The following is a 27,920-nucleotide window of genomic DNA, read 5'->3' as shown; positions in this document are numbered from 1 at the left end:
ATTTCGCAGTTATTTCAATATCCTTAACGCCCTTGTTTAATAGCGAATTCAAGACGTATGTTTCAAGCAGCATTTACATTTTTATAATGTATATGCACAAGTTACATTTTTGGCGTTCCGCTTATTTATATGGACCGACCTGCCGTTCTTGATATTCAGTTTGAGGCTCCACCCAAATGCTGAAAGAAGAGAAATGCCTAAGAAACTCCAAAGATCTCTCCAGGATTACCTTTCCAAGATCAAGAAGGCTAATCGCACACCTCCTCCAGTTCACGACTCCGTCTCAGCCTCCAAGAACTGGATTCTCGCCGGGTGCAAGCACCCGAAGACGCAGTCGTTCGCCGTCGACCGGGGCAGGAACGGCGGCGGGGGCGGCGGCGAGGCGGCGACTCTTGACGACGTTGACCGCTTCCTCTTCGAGAATTTCAAGTCGCTGTATCTCCGAGACGACGACGGGGGAGGAGCGTGCAAGAAGGGCAAGGGGAACGACGAGAAGGAACGCGGCGGGTGCGATCCGGTTTTGTTCGAGTCGCCGAGGTTCATCGACCCGCCGTTGAACCTCTGCGGGTCGAACCGGTTCTTCGTGGCCCCCGGCTCGTCGAGCTCCCTGATGGAGGAAGCCCGGAGCAGCTTGACCATGTCGGAGGACGTGGCCTCCAGCTCCACGTCGACCGCGACCACCGCGACTACCTCAACCACCACCACGACCATCACCACGGGGAGTTCAGACAATCCCCACGAGAACGAGACGAAGGTCTCGCTCCCCGATGACTGCATCGCCATGGTGACGCATTCCACGAGCCCGTACGACGATTTCAAGCGCTCCATGCAAGACATGGTGGAGGCCAGGCTCGACGGCAATGCAAAGGTCGATTGGGAGTTCATGGAGGAGCTTCTGTTCTGCTACCTGAACCTGAACGAGAAGAAGTCCTACAAGTACATACTGAGCGCCTTCGTGGATCTGATAGTGGTCCTGCGCCGGAACCGCGGCGGCAGCAGGGCTCCGGCTCCGGCTCCGGCAAGGTCACGGAACAAGGAGGGAAGGAAGAAAACTAGGAGAGAGATGTGTAAACGTCAATCTAGGTCGAATTCGAATTAAATTAAAGGGGGTGTACCAGGTGGACCGCCCCTAGGTGTTGAATTCCATGGCTCCATCACATGCGATGTTGTTCATAATGGAGAAGGGTCTCATGCTAAATTACGTGTTTTGGTTATCCTTGAGCTTTGTTTGTTTCTTGCTTTCGGTAAGGTTTAGGAGGTGGTTACGATGATCTTTGTCCGGGGGTTGTTCCCCGATGTTGTGCAGGAACTTGCCTTGGCACGTTCCACAGTGGCCCTCCTGGATCTAGTTTAATCCGCTATTTATTATTGTATCTTAGAGACCTTACCAGCCTTACAATGACGGGAAAGGAGTGTTTTGAAGAAGGTGATTTATTTAGAGGTATTGGGCAGATTCCCTTGAATTTCGGTATTATGATTTGGATGGAAGGTAGAGATAAATTGTTTCTGCGTTTTTCAGTTTTTTTTTTCCTGAGCAAAAGTGCACGAATGGTGCTTTCTACTCTGATTTGCATTGAACCGTAGCGACCCCGCGTTTAATAGAAAAACGAAAAGAAAAGAAAAAGACCCGGATAGTAGGGATGAGCACCGGTCTAAGGATTAATCCGGAAACTTGACCTGACAGAAATTACCAGGCCGGTTCTGGCCCGGTTCCAAATTTTTGGAACTGACTACCATCGGTCCGATTCCCGATTCTAGATACAAAACCAGATCGATCTGGATTGAGAAACTTTCATTATCTCCTTTAAATTATATCTTGCATCTCATATTCTTGTTGTTACCGCCTTTACTCTTATAAAAAAAAACTAGTTTACTAAAGTTTGTCATTTCAATGAATAAAAAATTGGGAATCGGTTCCGACAAAGTAGATTCCAACCACCCTGAAACCGCTCACCCCTGTCCAGAACACAAATCTTGACCGTTGAAACCATCAGTTAACAATACCGCATTCAATTATTTTCACCAGGAACAACTCCCAAACACGTGCTAATACCAATGAACTTTCAGGAGAAAATTATGACAGCTACTCAGAGGGAGCATCTATTTCCACTAGACTTATAAAATTTCCATCTATACAAGACCATGAAAACAAGGGACTACTCCCGATAAACTCGCAGCATGTTAAATTACAAGGACGATGGAAGACAGGGTTTCATTTGATCTGGGAAGAGAATGAACTCTTTCAGTGGTCAAGTTATAGCAGTGCCTGATAGCTTCAGCATCCAAACGATTTCAACACAAACGCTACTGATACGAAACTGCAGAGCCGATTGACATGCAGCCCTCTGCTTAAATCTCCATCATCCTTGGGTTACGCCATCTGTATTGAACCAAAACATGTGGCACGGGGGGGCTGGAAAATTGTAAGATTGCCTTTGCTTGTGTCTTCCATCAAAAGAATAGTATTATGACTCGGTTGTTAAGTACAGTCCAAGGTTCATCAAGTGAAAACTCATTGTCCCCAGCAACGAACCATCAACTTTGCCTGAAACTTCAGCAAAGACGACTAGTGTGCATATTTCCCAGACAGGATGTGTAATTGTAAGGAAAAAGAGTCACAAGCATGTCATATCCTATCTTTTCCACTTCAAAGGAATGATAGGGAAAAAAGAGAGAAGATGAATAGTTCAATTTGACTCTTCACGACTGTGATAAGTAGGGGACCATGTGAGTATCTTCCACCATGCTTCATTTGCATTTGACATCATAAGACTCAGTAAAAATAGATGTGATTCAAGTGGATTAAAAACTTAGTTGCCATAATCCCACTTAGTCCACATATAATGCTTGGTTTCTAAAACCCATATCCAGTATATTTGTAGGCTTAGAACACCATCTCATTTTTGTCGTGGATAAAGAACGAAAAGCTTAATGAAAATTACTGAAGAGAATGCTAAAATAGACATATTAAATAAGAAAGTTCAACAAATCCTTACTTCAACCATCTGTGATGCCATCATTTGCTCCAAGATACTTCTCATACAGAGAGTGATACTTCATGGGGATAAAATCCTTAAATCTGTCAAAAGCGACAATGAGGTTCTGACATGAAACATACATTTTCTAATAAGAAACAGAACATTCTAGCTATTATTAGCAACAGCAACTGACCCTTTTTTCCCTACTAGATGTCAGTTAAAAATTTTAATGCAGTAAAGAAAAGGAACTACACAGCAAGTATAGAGTATACTAGAGTAATGCTGAAACTCGTATCTTCATCCATGGGGGAAAAAAATTACACTGGCAGACTAGAAACGGCCTAGTGTACAGTAGCTTGATGACATGTCCTCGAAATAGATGTGGAGGGACACTAGGGTACAAAAATGAAACAGATTTATGACACATCAATAGTATTTCACATGTTAAGTATCCCAATGATAAATGAAAGCCTGATCATAATACAGTAGTTCAGCTATGACTAGCATTATTATAATAAACAAATATTAAATTACTTAATGAAAAAAAAAGACAAGTACAAAAGCATTGACTTAAAGCTTTAAACAATAAGGATCTTTGTGGCTGGCTGCTCCTCACAAAACTATAATCCTCCATTCTCTGAGGAAGTTCCTATAAGCGAGTGGAAATCCACATGGACACTTCGAAATTTTTGAAAAAAAATTAACTGCCCATCAACACGACTGAAATGCTCACACAGAAATACCCAAATGTAACTATTTGCTATCCGTCTAACAGGACAGATAGAAAAACCAATGAATACTAATTAAGCATTAAGCATGAGACAATTTAAAAAGGGGTTTGAGGAGACACCTAAATGTGTTAGAGCATCTACATATTAAACCAAGCCATCATTTAACAGTTTAAGTTATTGGGAATTAACAATGGTCTAAAAATTTTACACGGTATCAAAATAGGAGGTCTAGTAGTCAAATCTCTCTAGGTTCCTCATTTGCCTCCCGTTTCTCATCAATTTTTCACGTTTATTATTAGATCAAATCTCAGTCAACACGTGAGGGAGAGGATAGGAGTACTAATATAACAGACCACGCATTCATCTAATAACTTGAACGTTTAGATTAGTTGACACTTGACAGTTGACCTTCATAGGTGACTAGTTCGACCAACCGGGTCAATCTGCTTTCATGGACAAGTGTAACATGATGATTTGAGCTATAGTATGAAAACCCAACACTGCACACAAATCATTACCTTTTAGAAACCTGAAGCCTTTCTGGTCCAGAGAACAGTCTTGCAATCGACTGAAGAACGTAACTTATTTTCATTGCTTTAGACTTCAGTGCCTTCATAAACCCAACGAATTCTTTATATTCTGAAGCACTAAGTTTCTCCTGAACCTGGGTAAAAGAGATTTTAATGGCAACAATTGCAAAAGGTTGGAGTCATGCATTACAATTAAAAAAAATTTGAAAAAGGAACACCAAGAAGCTCAGGATATCTGAAGAGACTGCAATGCATTGACAAGCCCCACACATCATCTTGACAGTCCATTCATAAAGATCAGAGAAGCAAATCACCAAGAAGTCATTCTCAAAGAGTGAATCCACCCCAAGATCTTGTGGTAGCAAAATTGATACATCAAGGACATTTTTTCCTGTACCATCATTTATAAAACCGGACCATCAAGGTGACCCATCCATTGAATGAATTTGACAATAGCACTAAGCATTCGTTCTCGGCATACTATCTAACAAAACTTACTTGTACTTACAGGAATTTTTTCCCCTGGATTAGTAACTATTTTAAAGAGCTCTGAAAGGATTGATGACTATAACACGAATAGAACGACTTCTGTTTTTGGTCACAGAGAAAAACTCGAACTTCAGATTTATGCTGCAGCAGCATCTTGCAATTAATCAGATTTTGCATACCATTTCACAAAACCTTCATGAAAAGCCACTTCGTAGAGCCATGATGAATTTCCTATTTGACAGGGAAAAGAAAGCACTGGATGCAGTACTCTAGTTTGAACGTTGTAGGCATTCTTACTGGATACTTGTACACAGTAAACCAAAACTACCATCTATAGATTTTAATTGAACACGCAGACATTTATGGCGGCCGTTTAGGAAATTGACAAAGCTGTCATGATCCTTTATAATTGAGTTGACCTGATAAGGAAACAAAACAAATATACACCCACTCCATTTCTCGTGCTTTTGAGTTCTGTACCTGCAACAGAAAAGCAGATCCTTTATCTTCCTCATCTTTGCCAGGTGCAGTAGCATTTTGGACACCTTTGTATCCCTCTGAGAGAGAATTAGCATCGATTCTTGGAATAGTCTCATCATCTTGAGGAAGAGAAATCGAACCAGCTTGGCCTTGTTTTCTGCTGCTACTATCAGAAGTAGATGAATTGTCCAATTCCACTAAATTTACGCATGAAGAGCGGCACTCTGATTGCGAACATTTGGCACCACTGGCAAACTGACTGCTATTTCCAGCATCAAGCATAACACAGTCCATTAGGGGAGATATTTTGCGCTTCTTTGTAAAGCACGGTGCTGTTAGTCCTTTATATGGTTTCTCATCAACTAGGGAATCAGCAGTTAAATCTACTATTTCACTTTTCTGCTGCATATTACCCCTCCCCGACATTAGTAACTTCTGTCCATCACCGGTATAATTCCCTGAAGAACTCCCTATTGATCCCAGGAACTTTTTCGACAGAGTAAAAGAAGAGCGATTGGCAGGAATAACTTCTCTCAACTGGCTTGAGTTGGTGGTTCTTTTCATTTCACAAGCTAAAGATACCGGATGTACATTGCCATCATCATCTGTTGGCAAAGCCTGTAATGACAACCATTAACAAGCAACCAATAAATAAAAATGGCAAGGGCAGAAGTTCACAGGGAAGTGCAATCCAAATCTAGAGAAAAAGAACAAAAGGTTTACCGGAGGAGTTTGACAAATGGGTATAGGTTCCGCAGTTTTTGTATCTCCTGCATACAGTATCATTTACCCATTTACTGTAACATCAACGTAAAGCAAATTTATCAGGCAGGGTACACTATTATTGTTACACAAGTTCATATCAGCAACATTGAAAGGATTCTTTATCAGCCTCATAATAAGGTAAATCTATGGTCTCTCCAGTTGGATAAAAGGATGTTATAAAGAGGGTAGATAGATGGACATAGTAAAGAACAATGGTAGGTTCACATCAAGTGGATATGAGAAAAGTTATTTATCATGTTGTAATTTCAGAACATCAAGCACAGAGAAGGATCCAAACTTATCAGCATTTGATGGATAAATAGCTCAGAAAAATGCAGCTAGAGAAATTGATCAATGTCTGAACATAAATTTTATAGAAATGGAGAAAGCTCATAGAGCTTACCACTGTTTTTATGTTGCAATATCTTTGGCTTTGCAGGGACACGGTTCCCTCCATCTCGGAAAAAACGGGTCAAATGATAAACTACTTCTCCAAACTTAGAGTAACACTGCAATGACAGCGATTAGTCATGGAGAGAGAGAACTGTAAGAAGCTGTGAGGCACTAGATTTACCTTAATATGAGGCTGTATCCAACGTGATATTTGGGACTGACGATTCGGCTGTGCAAATCTGTACAAGTTGCAAGATGAAAAGATAAAACTATGAAAGGATCCATGTTGAACTGGTTACAAGTGGTTATTAAAGTACCAGCATGCTTAAGGAGAACAGGGACAGTGATAGTATGAAAATATAAGTCCATAAGTGGTGTTTGAACTTCTGACAGTGAGAAACACTATGATTTATTATGCTATCTACTCAAAACTATGTGGACAGTTTCATTTATTTATTTATCTTGGAATATTTCATCTGCTACCCTCCTCCCTTTAAGTACCTGATTTTCATCCATGCCCATACTGAAAGAACAAATTTGTTTGTCAGAACGACAACAAAGGGCACATAAAGGGGAGAACTCCCTAGGTACATAACTTGTATGCCCAATATGCAGAAGTTTGTGCCAGGCCATCAACAAGCAAGCTTGGAAAGCTTTAAATGCTAGAACTTCCCGATCTTCATAACATGCTTGCAATATGCAAAATTGAAACTATCGAAGAAAATGAAGTTATAGGCATGTAAATATGCTCTATTCAAGACATGCTTTAGTAAATGCAGATAAGGACATCTTCTCACGGTTTTAGATGAGATTCATGAGACAAGAACAAATGATAACCTTTCATCCAACATGATTATTGCTCCATAATCATCACGATGACGAATAACACGTCCTACAGCCTGGTTAACAGCTCGCAATGCTTGTTGGTTATACCATTCATCTCCAGTAAGAATCTGCAAGTGCAAGTAAGTAAGAATCTGCAAGTGCAAGTAAAGGTCCAAATTTTATTAAAGAAAGCAAACATATGTCAACAGCAAAATTTTAATCCAGCATCAAGGACGCTACCCTCCTTTCCTTCTGCAAGCGTGCCAACTCATCCAAGTACTCTCGTTTCAGACGAACCTGTCAAACTGGTCTATCAGATGAGAAAGTGGGACCTCAAATTTCAATTATGCAAAAAAAGTTCATAGAACCATTGACGATGGCTTCTAGGAATACTTTCAAACACAACCGAGTAACACCTGACAAACTACAAATTAACCCTTAATATTATTTGTTTTAATAAGTTGGAACCAAGAGAGCCCTCTCCACAAACCAATATCTTATGCCCACATAGGGCCAACAGGCCATTTATTTATCTTGCTCATCAACGTTGTCCATTTTCCACAATTTTTGGATGCATATGCATATTATGATGCTCCTAATGAAAATATGTGGACTACAAAGCGGTAAACATCAATTTTGTTCCTCATTACTGTCATGAACTGGGACAATCACATCTTCCTAAAATTTTAACAACCACTAAATAGATTACATGCAAGGAATGGAGAGACAAGAGAAAAAATTACCGCAGTATGGTTCATAAGGTCCTTGTGGTCCATTTATTTAAGAAAGATAGCCAATCACTTTCTTTATTTTTTTGGTGCAAATAAGTACTCATAGCAAATCTTCATGTAAGAAGTTAAACAAGAGGCCAGCACAATGATACCTTTGGATCAGTCCTAGTGGCAAATGGCAAGCCTGTGACTACAACAGCTCTGCCAGCATTGTCTGCAAAATCTAATCCTTCACTTACCTGAAAAATATATGGAAGTGCCATACTAGTCTATATTCAGGAGAGTCTAAGATGTAATGTCAACATTCTATCTAAATCAAATCGTATAAAGTATCAAACAGTAACCAGGATGTACAGCAGAGCAGGAGAAAACTTCAGAAATAAAAATAGAAATGCCAATGCAAACAACTGAAAGCATAATGTTGCAATTGAGGATGACAAGATATTAAGAGACCAACAGTTTTTGTCCCTGCTAATTCGTCACTTTCGAAAAAAACAAAATAGGAATTGGAAGTTAGTCACATGTAAGGAATATTTTACATAAACTTAAGGTAAAGTTCTCCTATCTGACCTTTTCCAGGGAAACAATATCAATTTTAGTTTTAACCATCTGAAATTGAAGAGGATAGAGATGTTGAACTGGATGAGCATCCAACTTCTGTAGCTCAATAAGTACCTGTGGACACTACTTTTGCCACCGAAGGGCAATTCAAAACTTTTAGCCGTTAACCACCCTTATCATGTCTATGCAAGAACATAATTATTGTCAGTTAATTTTTCCGGATTCTCCTTTCATAGATACACTCAAAAGAGGTTATCCAACTAAAAGGATGAATTCATGTCACCCTGTTGACACTTGCCCTCACTGTAGACGGTTACATGAAGAGTATCGCTATTTTCAACTGATATGCGGTGACTAAATCGTTGTATCATATAAAATAAAATGAGAATTTCTTGACATATAACATGTTTGGCTGTATAAATATCTATTAAAAATAGGATCACATGTATGATATTAGGTTAATAACATCTGCTAAACATACTTATGAAAGTCTAAGAGTAAAACATATTAAAGATAATCATGTATAAAAGAATTTTAAAAATATTGAAGTCGAAATCATGTATAATACATGGCACAGTTCCATTCCCGAACCATATGTTATCCAAAGATAATCAGTGAACCAATGCTGTAAAGAAGTCAGATTAATGCATAATATTTCAAGTTCTAACTTAACAAGATTGACAGAATCCGAGACCTTCAAACACAATGTGTAACGACTAGACAGTGTACATCAATGAACATTTGAAGCAAGCAAAATTAAGTGCTTTGGCTCAAAAATGAAAAATTAACATTTGAAGCAAGCAAAAACAAAGGATAGCATTTGCAAGGAGAATGTCTGCAATTTGTTTTTTATTCTTGGGAGAATATTTTGGAAGGCAAAGACACTAGAAACAAGACAACTAGTTTAGGATTGATTAGATATGGAATCATAATTCACCTTATGCGCTTCTAAGTATGCTACTTGCTGATGCCACGCAGTAAATTTGATTTCACATACAAAGAAAACTCCTCTTAAGGGTCAATACTTTTTGTTCAACCAAAGAAAGCCCTATTGCTTATCCCAAACATACCCCATCTGAAAGCTCAAAGGAATAGATATTGAAAGGATAGGATTGATAAATTAAGATAGATCGATGACATGACAAGTTTAGAATATTACAGGCTGAGAATCTCCAGATAACCAGTGTTGTTCTGTGAAAATTGTATGGCAATTTACCAAACCCTTGTAAAAAGTCAATACATGATGCAATGTCTTTGTAAACTTGTGACCATCGTGTCCATGAAAGAAGCTATACCTTGCCACGACAAACTGAAAAGAATATTGCACCTGAGTTTGAGGTATCATTGAGCTTAGACATGTAGTCCTGTCAAAAGAATGAAATGAGGCCATGCTATAATCTCGCACATCTGCAGGAATAGTGGAATTTTTTTATTGAACTTGCAATAATGATGACCTCAATGGCTAAAGGAAAGAGTGACGACTGTCGAGGTTCCACAACGGGCTTTTTATATTTACAAATCCTTTCCCATATGGTGTTAGAGTCCACTGAATTGGGATGAGCCTATTACAAACAAAGAGAATTTATTGGAGTAAACAGTATAAAAATCTCAATTATTTACCAGTCATGATGAATGTCTCACCATATTCTTCCAGCACTGAATACATTGATCCAAAATGTAGTAAGAAGGGAAAAATACAAGCAGTCCATCCGGCACTATTCGAGCGAAATTGACTGCAACATAAAGCTAAAGTATTAATTCAACCCAAAAAAAAAAGATCAAGTATTACAATGGGTCTCAAACCATAATTTTATAATATGAGACTTCTATATCAAAGTGACATGACAACCTAATGAATGAAACATATGAATTTTACAATAAACAACCACAATGATGGTTTACCAAATTTTCAATTGGACCACAAAATCAATTTTAAAGTTCCATATAAGCAAAGGCATCAGCAAAAACGTGGATAGACATGGATTGCATAGCGGAAAATAAAATGTCATAACACAATTTTATAAATTGGATTTTATATCTTTAGGACAAACAGGTGAAATAATAACTATATTAAGTTCAACTTTGTTGCTAAATTTCTATCTTGACGAATCAGAACAGGAATAAGGGCTTTGAGAACTAAAATAACCACATTATAAAAAAAACTATCAAGTGCTAGGCTCGGCAATTGCCTTTAAACAATAATAAGAGACTAAACTAAAGGAAATCATCAGAGTTTCCATCAATGAAATTGAGTGGCAAAGTCATCAGTACCAAAGAACAATCGCACCATAAACTAATTAACTTGAGAATGAGTGCTTAACAGCAGTAATCAGACTTACCAATAGCATTGCCAAGCTCTTGCTTGTATTCTAAGGAATCCCGATTTCGATAAGAGGAATTAAATAAGCAGCCAGATGGACCAGCTGCTACCACTCCAGCCCATATCTGATTCGAAGATATGACATGAGGATTTTCCAGCCGCACAGGAAAATCTCTAAGTCATCCAACAGTATTCACTTTTCAGCAATATTGACAGTCAGAAACAAGAAAATAAAATTCACCATTAAGTTACTCACAGATTAAGTTCTTGAGCAAATGAATCCATGGGAGACAATGTGCCAGAGGTCAATATAATAGAACCAACTCCCATCTTTGAAAACTCTTTCATTGCTAATCCAGGATTGAAACACCACCAGCTGAGAGTCCTTGATGCCTTGCCTGCACAACCAAAAGAAATAGACATATAAGGACAGATTCTTCTGGTGTAAATGGATTTCATCATACTATTGGCGTCTATACACATACCGCTAAGTGGGTGGTTGTTGGATGGGTATCCAATATATGAACAAACACAAAAGAATAATTAATTCACTCCAGCATCAAAACTTTCTTAAGTTACCTTTTAAACCATATGAAGGATGAGCGTCAAGTTCCTGCACATGAAGCTAAAAACAAGAAGTAAAAGTGTTGAAATTAGAAAATGGTCAAATTGTTATAAAAATATAAAACTAACAGCTAATGTTGATCTTGGCAGGGATGCACATTCAACTGTCGAATGATAAGCTTAAAACTCGTAAGCTTCTTACACGATAAAAATTCGAATGAGCATTTTCCCTTTCTTTGAAGATCAGCTTAAGAATTTCACCCATAGTTTCAAGCCTGCAAATGCCACCCTTTGCTTCCAGTTCCTTGGATTCCTCAAGAAGCACAGAAGCCTCCTCAATTATTCCAGTGAGCATAGAGGCAGTTTCATGAGTGATGTTTAGTTCAGAAAATAATTCATAGATGTAAGGTCCAGGTTTGGTAAAACCAAATTCCTTGGATTCAACAGGTACTTCAGCAATTCTCTTTTCAAGCTTCAGAAGTAATGCTGCAGGATGAGAATTATAACGTAAGCTTGCTTCAGAAAGAAGAATACAGTAATACAGCTTGAGTGCGCTATAATGCTCACACCTTCTTTTACAATATGTTTGCAAACGAAAGCTACCACAGCAGCCCTCCATCAAGCATAGATAATATACTAAAGTATTAGTATCTGAAGTTTACCAAGATATTGCACCTCTAAGAATAGCAAAATTGTCCGGGTTACGAGATTTATCATTTGATTTATCTCTTCTATCAACGGAGAGATCAACGCAACTTTTGGCTTCAGAAATGCAAGCTGTCAGAAGTCCAGAAGGCAGATCAAATGAGGCAGCATCTGCACATAAGCTTTCCTGCATTTTGTTGGTCTTATGGATGTAAATAAGCTAACATGAAGATATAAAGCAGCAATAAGAGCAGATTGTTTTATTTTCCCCAAATATTTAAGCTCTGAAACAGGAAAGGAGAGAATCAAAAAAAAAAAAAAAACTGGAAGTACATCTATCGTAGTTTGATGGCAAAATAATCAAGCTTCGCAGGTACAAATTTCAAGTTTGTTTACTCACCAAGTTGTGTGCTTCATCAAAAATGAGTATACTATTGTTCCAGTCAAGGGACAACGACTTCCTGTAGCTTTGATCAATCAGATAATTGTAGGGAGCGAAAAGAATATCAACAGCCTTGTGGAGCTCTCTTGATATATAGTAAGGACACCTACAGAAATTTTCAATAAAGGATTGAACAAGCAAAAAGGTCCATAGTGCAGCCAAAATAATAGCATTCCAAAACCAGGAAAAATTATCAAAATCAGAATGATCGACAGAAGAGAACCTACGGCCCAGATTTTCTTCCAATAGAAATCAAGTCCTCTATGTCGATAGGATCATCTCCAAGACATGGATTGTTCTTCACATAGTCTTATAGAAAGCATGGAGATGCACAAAAGTTAGATATAATTGTATGAAGCCAGATTACTCAAGTGTGTTAAAAGATAGAAACCAATAAAATTGCCAGCATAACAGCGTGGGCAGTTGGTAATGTATTAAAGTAAAGGAGACAGCTACTAATGAGTTAAACCGAAGTATAATAACAAACTAATGCTAAATATTCTCTATTTTGATATGTCAAAGAAAAATCAAAAATGTTTTCCTCGTTAGTTCTGATAACATGTAATACATGTCAAGATACTAAAAGTTTATAAAGGAGAAACTACCAACACCCTCTGATCGTGAAATAAAAAACTTACTTCACGTTTTTATAGTTGAAAAACTGCAAAACATATATATTGTGAATTGATATATTGCCACCTATTGAAATGCATCTGCTAAGTAGCCACACTTATGGAGGACTAGAAAAACACTCCAATTACCAGTGACGAGAGAATAATGCTTGCAGCGACGCTTTGCACCCTTTCTGCAAACATAATGGCAGGCATTATTTTGTGCTCTTCCTCGAAGCAAACTAACCTCATCATCGATGCATAATTGCTCTCGAGAACCTAAGACCACCATCTTAGGCCTGCAAATTGGACAAACTTCTAAATCAACAAGTTGACTAAACACAAGACATAGATATATTACTAAGAAGCCAGATACAATTTTGGCTGTATGTATTTGCTAGGAAAAAATCTAACACTCATGGCTGCTTCTACTGCAGTACAACAGGAAATATTGATATATGGCACATACTAGCATACTGCATAGATGCCTGCGGGCCAAATTGAGACCAATTATGACAAGGCGGTAGATTTACCAATTTCAGGAGCTATTTAAACAAGATAACAGTCTCAGAGCGGAACTGATATGCAAACAAAATACGGACTGTATAAGGGAAAAAGTGCAGAGGCGAAAAAAAAAATTCTGACCTGTAGTTGCTTCTTTTCAGTTCTTGAATCACTTGACGCAGCTGACTATGAGTGCGCGAAGTGTACACTATGGTCGGAAGATTATTTACATTAGAATTAGACAGTGAGTCTGGCTGACTACTTATTTCCTTTTTAGCAGAACCAGTCGAGAAGCCTCCCAAGCTCTTCCTCCACGCCAAAGTAGCACAAAGAAGGCATAATGTCTTTCCAGTTCCAGTAGGACTCTCCAATAAAGCATTACACCTCTATAAGATCATAAAATCCACAGATCATGATGAATAAGCTGAGTTTATTTCATAATGAAAGATTGAAGAAGGGAATACCCTTTCACAATAGAATAAGCAGGTACTACAAAATTAAGTGAACTGCATTCAATTTTTCTAAATCCCCCGATGTCACCCCAAGGCATTACTGATACTCAAGGTATATTCTCATATATTCAGCTAAAGATGCAAGAGCGTGGATATTTGCGGTGGTCAGAGAAGAGTTCATTTGAGTTGTTCAATATGAGAGAACAAAAAGAGAATTCTTCCCACCTTTTTACAGATTTCTTAAGGGACGAAACATACGAAGTGCAATTATACCATCAAAATCACCATGAAACATATACATCCGAACTAAAAGATTGTGGGGCGCAATACTCCCTCCTTGGCCAGAATGATCTGTCATACCAAAATATTTTCTCGTTCTAAAACATGTCCATCTACGAATTTTGAAAACCAAATTCGAAGAGACACCGAAAACTTCTCTAGTCTGATAGAAATCACAACATCAACTGATCATATTTCATATGTGATGTAACATCATCGACAATGTCCACTTACTACACAACGGAGCGACAAAATTACCATACGACATAGCTCCAGATAACAAAGCCAGTGTCGATTCGAATGAACGATATGCAACCAAACAAAGCTATGTAAGCATGCACTTAGTAAAAACAAGCTATGCGGTACGCGACGAAAGCAACAATTTCCACAGCTCACTTCTTGGAGAGATTGGATGACTTTCTCCATGTAAACGAGCTGGCAATCGTAGGCATCGAAGGGGAAATCCACATCGATCCCCCTTATCTCGTACGTCGGCATTGCGGCTTTGATTCCTTCAGGAGCTCGATCTCCGTCGGAGTTCCGGTGGACTTTGATCTTTCCGATCGATTCGGAGCGATGAATGAAGGAAACCCTAGAAGAAAAGAAACTGCGAAAATGGTGGCGAAACGAGGAGGACGATTGCGAATGGGAGATTTTCCCGCCACATCCGAGCTCGATTGGGCTTGGGCCTGTACCATTGGGCTATTGAAGTGTTGAGCTGTGTCCTGCTCGTGGGCTTAATAGAAAATGGGTAAAATTCCACTTCTGAACCCTGAATTTGTGCATTTTTTTGCAATCCAATCCTTAAATTTTGATCTATCTATCGAATCTCTGGAACTCGCATTAACTTTTATAATCGAATCCATCCGACTCCAAATTCGATTAACTGGAGTCGGCATGTCAATCGAAGTTGGCAAGAGCTTGACGTGAAAAGCTTAAATGCAATGTCCACGTTGAAAAATTTTATTGCTATAAGACTAATTGTGGTTTTTCTTGTCGAGATTTTGGTGTTACAAATATTGATAATCCATTTGACCAAAAAATATATATTGATAGTCCACGATCGAAAAAGAAAAATCATGTCAAATTCTTACTAGCACCCATGAACGCATTGGCCTTAATTAACTAAATGGTCTCTAAACTTTGGCCCAATTTGCAACGTCGTTCCTAAATTTTTAATTTTTTTAATGTGATCCTTAAAGTTTAGTCTAATATGCAGTGTCGTCCCTTAACTTTTAATTATTCGATGTGGTCATTGAACTTTGTGTAAATGTTCAACATAATCCCTGCACTGTATGAAAATGTCTAAAGTTACCCTTCTATTAATTCAAGTTATCAGAATTTGCTGATTTAACTTATAATCCGATAAGTTTGAACTACAGACAAAAAAATAGCATTACACATGGATTATCCATGTAAGATATTCAACTCAAATCAAAATATAGTAATCACGTCATCATATAACATGGATAATCATTTTCTTTAAACCGAACAAACTAAACAAATTAAAATGATTATTAAATTCTAATTTGAGTTGAATATCTTACATAGATAATTCACGTGTAATGTTTTTTTTTTGTCCACCATTCAAACTTACTGGATTGGAAGCCAAATCAGCAAATTCCGTTAACTTGAATTGATAGAAAGATAATATCGGACATTTTCATATAATCTAGAGACTAAATCGAGCCCATACCAAAAGTTTAGGGATCATTTTAAACAAATTAAATATCAATGGGTGACATTACAAAATGGACTAAAGTTTAAAGATCACGTTGAATAAATTAAAAGTTCATATACGACATTACATGTTGAATGTGAGTTGAGGAACCATTTAAATCATTTTTCCTAAAAATAATTACCAAGAAAGTATTTTACTCATTTCAGGTTATGAAAGGGAGAAAAAAGGAAAATGGATGAAAATTCTCACTTGCGCTATTTTCCATACGAAATAGCTTTTACCTTAGCAATTCTAAATAAGGGTAACACCACCGGTATAGTCCTTTTATTTTTGTCCGAAAATCAAAATTATCTATTTAGAAGAAGGCAACCGTGATTTTGACGGGTTTAATTTAAGTTTGGTCGGCTCATAGGAATCTAGTTCAGGTAGTATGATGATCCTTCTTCCTTTCCTCGTCGTCTATGTTTCTATGTATGCACATACATGTGTTTTTTTTTGGTAAAAAAAGAAACACTTCGATTGAAACTTAAGAGTTCTTGGATCTACAGCCCGACAGGGGAGCATCAAAACATAATAACTCCCATAAAGGTTGGGGGAGACGCATGAGCCAAGACGAAAAAAGAGATTTTTGACGTTGTGCCTTAGCGATCCAATCAGCAGCTTGGTTGGCGGTTCGGTTGCAATGGGCCACAGTTATCTTGCTATAGTGGGCCAAACGGATTTGGGCTTCGTGGACAGCAGCTTCATCTTCCCAGCCAACTTGACCTTGCTCATTCAACATCTTGACAATCAAAAGACTGTCCGTCTCCAGCACTATGTGCTCGTTTCTCCAGGCGACGAAAGCTTGGAGCGCTTGCAGTAGCGCTTGCAGTTCTGTGTGTAGCGATGAAGTAGCCGGAACTATCCCGGTGAAGCCGTCGAGCAAAGTTCCAATCGCGTCTCTGAGGATCCCGGCTACTGCTCCTTCTGTTGCATGTTCAAGGAAAGATCCATCAATATTGATTTTGAAGGAGTTCTTCGTCTGTGGGTTCCAGTGCTGAGGTAACAGTCTCTGTTCAGTATACAAATTTGAGCTTTGTTGATTCCACCTGCTATTGTTTTGAGTCATAATCCTTGCCGACTCAATTAAGGTTCTCGGATTTGGGGGTTTTCTTTGAAAGACAAACTCATTTCTGGCCTTCCATATCAACCACAGGATAATAGCAATCTCATCTAGTGATAGCAATTTGTGAGGCTATTGTTGATATTTTTGAATCCATACCTCAATTCATGTGATTTCCTTGCATGCGATTTTGATGTGAACTGATGGGTCTGTCCAAATTGCTGCTGTCCAAGGGCAAATTAAAAAGAGGTGCTCCACTGATTCAGCCTCTTGATTACAGAAACGGCAAGCTGGATGAGGTAATATTTTCCTCTTGTAGATGTTTTCTGTCGTGGGGAGGGCGTTTTTGGCATGCACTCCATAGAAAATGTCTTACCTTGGGGGGAATTGTTAATTTCCATATTCGGCACCACAGTTTGGGGGACGGCTGGAAAGATGATGATGCTTGCCTTTCTTTCTGTGGGAATTCTCTGTCACGGATTTGGTTGTATGCGCTCTTCACCGTAAATTCTCCCGACTTTGTGGCTGTCCATACTAGTTTATCTTCTGTTGCTCTGCTGCAAAGTGGTATTGCTAGCACCTCATGGACAATCTGATCTTCAAATATTATTGTCAACTTATCTACATCCCATGATCTGTCCTCGTGATTAATTAGGTCTGCAACTTTAGCCGGTTCTTGACTGGTTGCTGGTCCTCCTATTATTCCTCTTTTGAGTCACCTATCTTCCCGAATACTGATTTTGTCCCCTGTGTGAACTGACCACATGACTGAACTTGATATTTTCTCCCTGCCCATCAGTATGCTCTGCCATCCCCAAGAGGGTCAAGTCCCCTTCCCAGACTGCCAGAATGATCTTGTAGGGAAATAAACTCATTTTAGAATTTGGCTCCATAATGATGACTGGTTTTGAGATAGTCTCCATGCTTGTTTACCAAGCGTTGCTCTATTGAAAGATGTTAGATCTCTAAATCCCAAACCCCCTCTATCTTTTCTGGTTTTTAGAACTTCCCACCTCTTCCAGTGAAGACCTTTCCTTGCTTCAGAATTTTTCCACCAGAATGCTGCAACCCTTCTTTCTATGGACCGACAAATTGAAACTGGAATTTTGAATATTGACATAGCATATTGAGGAAGAGCTTAAACAACAGTTTTAATCAGTGTTTCTTTTCCTGCCTTTGAAATAAGTTTTTCCTTCCAACCTTCTAGTTTTATATTGACTCTTGCTAAAATCCAACTAAACATTTGTTTCTTTGATTCTCCCCAATCCGAAGGAATCCCTAAGTATTTGCCAGTCTTCTTGTTCTCTGGAACCCTAAGTTCAGCAGCCATATTGTCTCTTAAGTTCTGTGGACAGCAGGAGCTAAAGAATATACCAGATTTGTTTAAGTTGATTGCTTGGCCAGATGCATAGCAATATTGATTTAGGATCAATGCAAGATTTTGACATTCAGTAAGCTTGCCATCTAAGAAGAAGATGGAATCATCAGCAAAGAGGAGATGAGATAGAGTTGGGCAGTACCTGTTTAGTTTAATTCCAGAGATTGTGCCATCTTGTATTGCCTTTCTCATCAAAGCCGAGAGTGTGTTTGCTATCATTATGAACAAATAGGGAGATATGGGGTCCCCTTGTCATATTCCACATGTTGGCTTAAAATAGGGCAATGGTTCCCCATTCATTTTTACACCGAAGGAGACAGAAGTTACACATTGCATTATTCTCTTTACCCACCATTTGCTGAAACCCATTTTGAACATGCTTGCTTCAAGAAAATCCCACTCTACCCTGTTATAGGCTTTTTTCATATCAAGTTTCAACACCGCCTGAAATTTTTTTTTTCTTTTTCTGATTCTCAATTAATGGAGGACTTCTTGAACAATCAGAATATTGTCTTAGATTTGTCTTCTGGCCACAAATGCACTCTGTTCTCCTCCTATTATAACCGGTAGCCACTCTTTCAATCTATTTGTCAAGACTTTCGAAATAATTTTGTATGCAAAATTGCATAGGCTTATTGGTCTGAACTGATCCAAGCTTTCTGGGTTAGGAACTTTCGGGATCAAGGTGATATGAGTTCTGTTTAATTCTGGATTCAGATTTCCAGAATAGAAAAATTTCTTCACTTCATCATAAACACCACTTTTTACAGCATCCCAGTTTCTTTGATAAAATTGGCCATTCAAACCATCCGGTCCCGGTGCCTTCAAAGAGCCCAATTGAAAAGCTGCTGTATGGATCTCCTCCATTGTGACTTGAGCCATCAGTTCTTGGTTCATTTCAGCCATGACAAGAGTTGGACATTGTTGCAAAACAGGTTGAAATTCTTGGGGGCCCTCTGAACTATATAGCTGTTGGAAAAATTCCATTGTTATCTCTTTTAGTGTCTGGGTATCACGAATCCACATATTGTCAGCGTTTTTTAGCATAGATATTCTGTTCCTCTGTCTTCTCTGAATGGTCGTCGCATGGAAGTATTTTGTGTTTTTGTCTCCCCATTTCAGCCAATTGATTCGAGACCTTATGCCCCAGTACATTTCCTCCTGTCTCCACAATGTTTCAATCTGTTCAGTTATAACCCTATTTCTATTCTGATTGTCATACAAAGTCTGATCATTGGTCAAGGCCATTAACTGTTGTTGCAATGCATTGATTTGCTTGTGGTTGTTGTGGAAATTTTTCCTACTCCATCTGGTCAATTCGATTGAGACTGCTTGTATTTTTTGCACTAGATTAGATTGTTGTAACCTATTCTGATTCCAGCTTTGGCTGATTAACCTCCCACAATCCTCATTTTCCATCCAAAATGCTTCAAATCTAAACATCTTGTTTCTTCTAGTTGGTTCTGCTGATAAGGCTAGTACAATGGGGCTATGATCAGATCCGATAGCCGGTAAAGCGAAAACTTCAGCTTGAGGGAAACATATTCTCCATTCAATATTGCAAACTGCTCTGTCCAGTCTTTCTTGAACATAATCCTGGGCTTCTCGATTGCTAGCCCAAGTAAATGCGCAACCTTTGCTTTCTAAATCCATTAATCCACAGGTATTGAGGAAATCTCTAAATGCATTCATTCTATATTGTTGCGGAGGCCGCTTCCCCAGTTTTTCCCAATAATTCAAGATTTCATTAAAGTCCCTAATACACACCCAAGGCAAGTTGTTCTGTATACTCAGTTGTTTCAACTCTTCCCATAATTGTATTTTGTCTTGAAACATTGTTGGTGCATGCACAAAAATAGCCCTGAATTGTTGGGCCATCTCATTATCCTAAAAGGGTAATATCGATGAACTCATTTGTGGCTGAATTGACAGTTAATGAAATCCCACTCTTCCACAGCAGAGCCAAACCGCCCCCCTCCCCCCCCCACCCCAATCCCTACTGGATTAACAGTAAAACAGTTCTGAAAGTTTAAATTTCTGCTTAAACGACGTACTAGATGTTCTTGATTCTTGGTCTCCATAAGAAATACCACATCGGGTCTTTCTTGGGCCATAATGGCCCTTAAGGCTTGAACCGTCAAGGGTGGACCCAACCCCTGACAGTTCCAACAGAAAAGCTTCACTTGTAACCCGGTGGCTTATTAGGGCTAGCCACCATAGCCCATTGTTCAGGTTCTTTTGCAAAGTGCACTGGAGTTTCTAAGAGCCGTGCTTCATCTAGCATTTGTCCTTTGGGACTCTTCTGATCATACGGTTCATATCTTTTGCCTTTCTTGTAATTTCTTACCTTTAGCTTTCTGTTTTTGCTTTGCAATCCAGCACTCATTGTCTGTGATGATGCTAGTTCGATTTGCAGTGGGATAGCTGAATCAGGATGAGCATCTTCTTCTAATTCCTGATTGCATGCTATGGCGATAAGTTCCTTTTTAGTAAGTTTCCTCTTTCCCCTATCCTCTTGTCTGTTGTTCAGTCTGGTATGTGAGCTACTTGCAACATTCTGAACCAAAGTAATTTGTCCAGCATTTTGTGGGGTTTCCGGCACCATCTCCTACTCCATCCCCTGCCCTTCTTCCCCTTCCAGAATATCCCCATAAAAGGCCTTCCAAAAGGGGCTGATAGAGGCCTCTTCAGCTTTGAGCCAGGGTCCATAAAATAGTTTTTGATATGTGGAAATGAAGTCTTCAACATAAGGCACTAGTTCATAATTTTTTGCATAATGCCCTATTATCCCACAGGAGTAGCAAAAGTGGGGAAGTCTTTCATATTTAAAATCTAGCCAATGCTCCTTATCTCTAAAGCTGGATAGCATGCCCGATGAGAGGGGAGTTGATAATTTTAACACAACTCGAGCTCTCCCCACCACAATTGATGCATATCCTTTTGTTTCTATTCGCACTTCTGAAACTTCCCCTATATTTTCAGCAATTTCTCTAATTCCTTCTTCAGTTGTTCCTTCAATAGGTAGGCCATGAATTTGAACCCAAAAGGTACATGAGTCGAATCTAATACATTGTGGTGGCATGCTTGGCTCCCATGGTTTAATCACCAACAAATGGCTTGAGAACGACCATGGTCCAGAATTCAGTATTTTATTTCTTTCCTGAATAGATTCAAACTCAAAGGAAAACAAACTAGGTTGTAGATGCTTACAGATGACTATGTTTGTTTTTCAGGCTTTCTTCATAGTGGCTTGGAAAGCTTGGAAGTTGACAGAAGGACTTCCATGGATTTTGCCAAAGACAGTACGTTCACACTCTTGCAGTTTTGCTTCGGTCACAACATTGTCTAAGGCAACAATCTTCCTGCCTGTCCATAGATGTCCTAACCTTCTACATAATGCTGCCATCCTGAGGTCCCGTTCTCTGTTTTCTTCCATAATGCTGAACTTGTAAGTCTAAGATGACCTAACATAAGTGTCAGGCGCTTTCCTTATATCTATGTTACTTACGTAGGTACCCCAAAGCATTACATCACCAAGGGGACTGGGGATCCTACTAGAATCGCCTTTTGGACCCTGCTCGACAAACCTTTTGCTGCGATCATGATTTCCTTCTACAGAGTTGTTTTTGCTGCTTGCGACCTCCGGAAGGAAAGTGACGGTCTCCTTATAAGTGTGGAGTGGCGTGTCGCAAGAGGGGGGGACAGGTCTTCCTTCCACCGGCGCCGAGGTCAGAATGTGGGTATTTAGCTGCAGTAGTGTCGTTCTTCTTCATTGTCGTTTGTTGGACTCTTGAGCCTCGACATTGTGAGCGATTTTCGGTTTATGGGAGGGTTTGGGGATGATGTAAAGGAAGTGGAAAACGAGAAAGCATTTGCTGTGATGTGAAGATGGATTCTTGGGTTTTGAAGGAAAAAGGGGAGTTAGTGCAAAGCTATCCAAGTGATAGAGAGAGGCTCTTCAGACGAGAGAGATTTCGATCTGAGTTCTCTGCACATACATGTGTTGATTACTGAATTTTTAGCGTTAGATTTGGGTAAAACATTTAGTAGATTTTTTACAAATTACCAATGACTTTAACAAATTACCTTTTTATGGACGTAGTTTATAACTTCAACACAAAATTACCAACATTGATGGGAGTAAGTTACCAACTTTCCTCCAATGAAGTTATCAATTTAATTTTAGGTTAACAATGCTTATCTAAGCCACGTGTCAATGTTCTATTTGATCAATTCCAAATTACCATCTCATCTAATGAATTTCTGATTTTTATTTGAATTACTGGCTCTTCTTTCAAATTGCTAACTTCTGATCATTTTTAAGTTACTTTTAACTCAATAACTAAACATTTGAAAGTGTAGACGTTGAAACAAAACATACAACAAATAAAATTTTCTCTTTTTCAAAGTCCATAATTATAATAAGTTTTGAAAAGGAAAAATAAGAACAAATAATCCTTGAATTTTGGCCCAATAACCAATTTGGTTCCTTAATTTTTAATTTATTTAATGTTATCTATAAACTATTTGTAATTGTTCAACATGGTCCTTTTGTTTGCTCAAACAATAAATCAAACGTTATTAGGTGACGTGTATTATTATATTACGAATTGGATTTTTAAAAATAACAAGTCAACATGTTCATCTAGTTGTCCACCTATTTTAGAAAAGGAAAAATTGTAACGCCATAAAATTACCACTTACTAAAGCGTTCTTAGTCTTTTCACTTGTAGCATAAGCGAAAGGCAAAACATAATCAAATTAAACATCTCTCGCTCAGTGGACACATCCGATGCAAAAATACCACATCTTCATTTCCCACTTTTTATTTGTATACAAGGATGATTTAGATTACATTATCATCAATCACTAAACAAAAGACAACATCTGGGAGATCATAAAGGTATCTTACTTCCCCTATATCATCCAAGTGAAACTCACGGTTTCCCACCAATCTCCAATCACCTAGCCTTACTCTCATACCAAAAAGTGAGTAATAAGCAAGGTCGATCCTAGTTTCGTAACAATTTTCCAACAAAGGGATATTCATTCTAGTTATCTGAAAAAAAAAAAAGTAAATCAATAGGAGTGAGCTAACGCTCAACAAGAAATAAAATCAATTTATAAACCGACCAATCTTACTGACTCTCGATTCTTGGGACACACCTACGTGATATGCATTTTAAGCAACAAGTATGATTAATAACATATTTGACCACCATAAGTATCAAGCAATTTTGAATAAGATCATTCACTCAAATGCAAGTAGATAGCATATTATCTCATAATACCACATTGTATTTCATCCATTTACACACATGAGTTCACATTCGTCACTGGCCAAGACCATCTCGATTCACGAGGTATATTGACTAACGAGGTATCGTTACCACCAACTCATGAGGGACGGAATCATTCATACCCTTTGCCACGCCTCGGCCCATTCATCACGGGTGTCCCCTTCATTAATAAGGATAAATACACCACTATACATTCGCGTGATTATGGTCATTTCTTAACATTATACCATGGCAAAGCCATATCATATCATGACTACAAGAGCCATGTTATGCCACGACTACACGAAACATGTCATCATAGGATTTCATATCATCTCAACCTTATATAGAACTGTTTTATACAATAAAACATCTGGTTGACTCCAGAGTATCATCCATATACTCATACAAGGAATTCGCTCGGTGACGAATAGGTCATGGCAAAAGTCTTAATCACGTGGCATCATTCACATACATTTCATAATAGCATAACAATCGTCACGTACATTTCATCATTTGCCATTTCTCACGCATAATCACATTTGTCCCATCATTTGACATCACATCAAGGTCAATCATATCTCATTAGAAAGCTCATAATGTATAGATTTTGTCTCTAGAAGATATCAAGTCCAAATTCCCAAGGTTTCATGTGATTTGTGCATCTTTGAAATTAGGTAAATTTGGGCAGTTTTACCCGGTCCGAAAACTAGGTTATCGTACTACTCATATCAAGTCCAAAAATTTTGAAATCAAAATATGTTAAACTTCAAGATATTTGGAACAACTTTGAAGAGGGAAATTTATAGAAATTCGGCCCACAAAATTCTCCATAAAAATAACAAAATGATGAGGTACAGAGGACCTGAATCTGGGTTTTCCAGAACAAGAACAAGAATTGAGTCCGAATGGAAAATCACCAAATTTGATTCAACAAAACTCATACCCAGTAACTTGAATGGACATGCAACACCTATTTAGAACTCAAGAACACATATGCACTTCATTTCCAGGTCTGGTCATACCCATTCATGCACAATAAACATCGAGAACCACACATGCAAGCCACCGAATTGCATCTACAACTCAATTCTTGCAAAATCAAGGATATAAGAAGATTAGAAGGCTTAAAAATGAGTCTCATCTCCTTGCCTTGGGTTGTCTAAGACTGGTAACACATTCCCTTGGTTGTTGATCACGCCCAAAGCATAAGAAACAAGCTAGTATGAAGTAGTGGTGTCAATGGTTCAGTTCGGTTCAGATTTTTACGAAAATCGAACCGAACCGTTTAGATGTGTGCTTGCTCCAAACCAAAAGGCCGCACGAACCGGATATGATCCGAACCGAAAACGCGATTCAGTTTGGTTTTTTTCGATTCGGATCGGTTCAGTTTTCCTTTCTTTTTTTTTGCGCTGCTTCCCTTCGCACCCTCCCCTTCCCGACCCAGCTCGGTGACATGGCCACGTCGTCCCCGAGCTCGCCGTCGCACTCCGCCGCAGCCGCGAGCTTCCCCGAGTACAAGGAGGCGACGGTGGCCGAGAAGTTCGATGCGACTTGTCGATGAAAAGATTAAAACTGAAGGATTCTAATCATGCATAGAAGAACAAATTTTAGGCACAATTAGAATCAAATGCGGAAAAATAGGATCGAAAATAAACTGACCTCCAGCCATTGTTCAACTTTACGTTCGTCGGAAATCTACGGTAGTTCGACGTTAATTTGATAGCGATTACGGGAGCACTCTACTAACCCAATCCCATCACGTACTGATGGTGTATTACTGAATGAGAGGGTTTGCGTTAGACCTTGTGTCTACCCTTATGGAATGAACGTTTGTCTTTATAAATCGCTTCCCATCAAGGCGGTTACCGAAGAGGGCGGTTGTCACCGAAGGGGTACGAAGCGTGGAAAAACCGTATGTGGATAACCGTCACTTAAAAGAGAAAACATGGGTCAAACCCAATGGATCAGTTTTTATTTCAAAAACTATATCCCTAAATGTGGGATCACATTATAAATATAACATTCTCCCACTTGATCCCAACATTTTTATCACACAGATTACCCAACCAAATCCACGAAAATCATATGCTTAAGAAAAGGGCAAAAGTACACCACAAGTGCCATAACTTATGTACGGCGATCACTTTGGTGCCATAACTTTTTTTCGGATCACTTTGGTGCCAAGTCGGAGGAAAAGAGATCACTTTAGTGCCAATTTGGCCGGAAATCCGACGTGGCATTTTTTATTAATTTTTTACGCCGACGTGGCTCGCCGGAGGCTGAGTCAGCGTGTACAGTCAGCATTTTTTATTTTAAATAATTTTTTTCAGCGTGTACAGTCAGCATTTTTAATTTTAAATATTTTTTTCATTTTTTTTCTTCTTTCCTTTTTCTTTTCTTTTCTTTTTTTTCTTTTCTCCCCTCACCGGCCGATGGCCGGCCCGGCGAAGCCCGGGAAGGGCTGGGCGAGGGCGGCCTTGCTCATGGCCGGCGAGGGACGGCCGACCCTCGCCGGCGACAGGCGAGGCCGGCCCTCGCCAGCCCAGGCGAGGGCTGCCCTCGCCCGACGCCTGTCACGCCCCGAGCCCCATCGAACACGCGACATCCCTCTGCGGTCGAATAGTTGCGACGTCTCAGGAACGTTGCCAACCCAACCCAAACATCAGAAACACATGCGAAAACGAATATAAAAACCCTTGACTAAAAAGACGACGATGGGGTAGCTCAACGGGACAGTCAAAGAACAGCCACATTCATTTACATACCAAGCCAAAGCATCCAGCATACAAACATCATAATACAAACGTACGTAGCAGACTAGCCTCTGAAATCATCGACATAACAAAAGGCTCAGATGGCTTAGTTAACTTAACTTCACTATAGGTCGACCTAACTGACAAAAGGTGATTGGTCAGACCTAATCTACGCAACCTCTAAAATACCCTAGGGGAAACCTACTAGTCGCCCTCTTCCAACCTGCTCCTAAATCTCTGGCTTGAGCCTCCGGAGGATCACCTGCAACTCCACTGGGGTACCATGGACAGCTCTTCAAACTCCAAAAAGAGGAGGCGGACTTCCCGGGTTTACGGCTGGGGGTCTGAAATTGTGGATTATACAACTATGAGACGAATCTCAATAAGTGTACAACCCCAAACCCACGTAGGCACTCACGTACCGCCAGACGAAACATGCATAACACACAACGATCAGCCAAACTAACAAACACATACGAACCTACCTGGAACTCATCATGCGCATACCTAAACGTTAGACCATAGTACAATCAACATTCCACAGCAATGCATCACAGTCTCGCGTGTACCTCGATTATAATGCAAAACCCACTTGGGCACGTCCCATACCATGCCTAGCAGATTTTACCCCATAATTGAGCACTACAATACACGATACCAACCACACTCGCACACGAACTCACGCCACGCGTCAACTTTCACAATCCTCACTCGTCTTGCCAAATCCCACTCATTCTCAACCTTTTCACCACTACCGCGCCCGCGTAAAACGCATCAGGCCAACGGTCTTCTGACCTCGTCAGGCATCGTCACCTCGTTGGGCCGGGCATCGTCACCTCGTCAGGGACGGCATCGTCCCGCATAAACGAACACGCCTCAGGACGGAATCCTACGCTCAACTTGTCTTCTACCGCGCCCGCGTAAAACGTATCAGGCCAACGGTCTTCTAACCTCGTCAGGCATCGCCACCCCGTCGGGCCGGGCATCGTCACCTCGTCAGGGACGGCATCGTCCCGCATAAACGAACACGCCTCAGGACAGATCTTTTCCAACCAATCCTACATTCCAGTACCTTCGTTCCACTCATTCCACATGTACCACACCACTACACAACACACTGTCACACACAATCTCACACCTCACATACACTTCACAAACACACGTTCTCGTCACATGAACACACTACTCGATCACACATATTTAGCACGCGAACTCAATGCGCAAACACGCCACCACACCTCACGGCTACACACACATGGCATACGGCCAAACCACAATCAGTCCGAAACGCATTTCCAAACCAGCCAACGATCACAAACAATACAATTATCATAATAGGCCAAATCAAGCCATAACAATTCCAATCAATCACACAATTTAATCCTGATCGATCCACAACATCACAGCCCTAACCAAGCCTCCTA

At 39.5% G+C, this 27,920-nt stretch overlaps 3 protein-coding genes across 4 annotated transcripts; 1 reads left to right on the top strand and 2 right to left on the bottom strand.

Annotated features, from left to right (window-relative positions):
* Nucleotides 1–162: 162 nt before the first annotated feature.
* On the top strand, nucleotides 163–1,425 carry LOC115678413 (transcription repressor OFP14). The gene has a single exon (XM_030601810.2). The coding sequence runs from the start codon at nucleotides 194–196 to the stop codon at nucleotides 1,097–1,099; it is 906 nt and encodes a 301-aa protein (XP_030457670.1). The 5' UTR covers nucleotides 163–193; the 3' UTR covers nucleotides 1,100–1,425.
* Nucleotides 1,426–2,087: 662 nt separating this feature from the next.
* On the bottom strand, nucleotides 2,088–14,921 carry LOC115678409 (regulator of telomere elongation helicase 1 homolog). 2 transcript variants are annotated; one of them, XM_030601803.2, is made up of 23 exons: nucleotides 14,697–14,921; nucleotides 13,711–13,955; nucleotides 13,216–13,364; nucleotides 12,682–12,763; nucleotides 12,413–12,560; nucleotides 12,043–12,199; nucleotides 11,570–11,853; nucleotides 11,383–11,428; nucleotides 11,060–11,201; nucleotides 10,823–10,977; nucleotides 10,125–10,216; nucleotides 9,938–10,045; nucleotides 9,779–9,847; nucleotides 8,075–8,161; nucleotides 7,432–7,488; nucleotides 7,204–7,319; nucleotides 6,548–6,605; nucleotides 6,377–6,482; nucleotides 5,932–5,978; nucleotides 5,209–5,826; nucleotides 4,228–4,373; nucleotides 2,997–3,079; nucleotides 2,088–2,551 (listed from the first exon to the last, which is right to left on the bottom strand). In XM_030601803.2, exons 1-22 carry the CDS (start codon nucleotides 14,796–14,798, stop codon nucleotides 2,998–3,000), a joined length of 3,096 nt encoding a protein of 1,031 aa, XP_030457663.1. In that variant the 5' UTR covers nucleotides 14,799–14,921; the 3' UTR covers nucleotides 2,088–2,551; nucleotide 2,997. The 2 variants fall into 2 exon arrangements, with proteins under 2 accessions (XP_030457663.1, XP_056167563.1); XM_056311588.1 differs by lacking the exon at nucleotides 14,697–14,921 and adding an exon at nucleotides 14,559–14,682.
* Nucleotides 14,922–16,507: 1,586 nt separating this feature from the next.
* LOC115678494 (uncharacterized) lies at nucleotides 16,508–17,089 on the bottom strand. Its single transcript, XM_030601892.1, has one exon. The coding sequence runs from the start codon at nucleotides 17,087–17,089 to the stop codon at nucleotides 16,508–16,510; it is 582 nt and encodes a 193-aa protein (XP_030457752.1).
* Between the last annotated feature and the right edge of the window lie 10,831 nt (nucleotides 17,090–27,920).

The sequence above is a fragment of the Syzygium oleosum genome, unplaced genomic scaffold (genome assembly GCF_021117445.2).
Source record: "Syzygium oleosum isolate NSW1041296 unplaced genomic scaffold, Sole_v2.1 Sole_v2.05, whole genome shotgun sequence".
Classification (NCBI taxonomy): Eukaryota; Viridiplantae; Streptophyta; class Magnoliopsida; order Myrtales; family Myrtaceae; genus Syzygium; species Syzygium oleosum.
Note: the sequence above shows the minus strand (reverse complement) of the source record. Positions and strands in the feature narration are given on the sequence as shown.

What these genes read in the sequence shown, in the direction of transcription:
- LOC115678409 (XM_030601803.2), bottom strand. Translation starts at nt 14,798, where the DNA reads ATGCCGACGTACGAGATAAGGGGGATCGATGTGGATTTCCCCTTCGAT. An exon ending in TTTGCTCAAGAACTTAATCT is followed by an intron (nt 10,978 to 11,059) that starts GTGAGTAACTTA and finishes TGGATGACTTAG; the next exon opens with AGATTTTCCTGTGCGGCTGG. An exon ending in ATAATCATGTTGGATGAAAG is followed by an intron (nt 6,606 to 7,203) that starts GTTATCATTTGT and finishes CAACTTGTACAG; the next exon opens with ATTTGCACAGCCGAATCGTC.
- LOC115678494 (XM_030601892.1), bottom strand. Translation starts at nt 17,089, where the DNA reads ATGACTCAAAACAATAGCAGGTGGAATCAACAAAGCTCAAATTTGTAT.
- LOC115678413 (XM_030601810.2), top strand. Translation starts at nt 194, where the DNA reads ATGCCTAAGAAACTCCAAAGATCTCTCCAGGATTACCTTTCCAAGATC.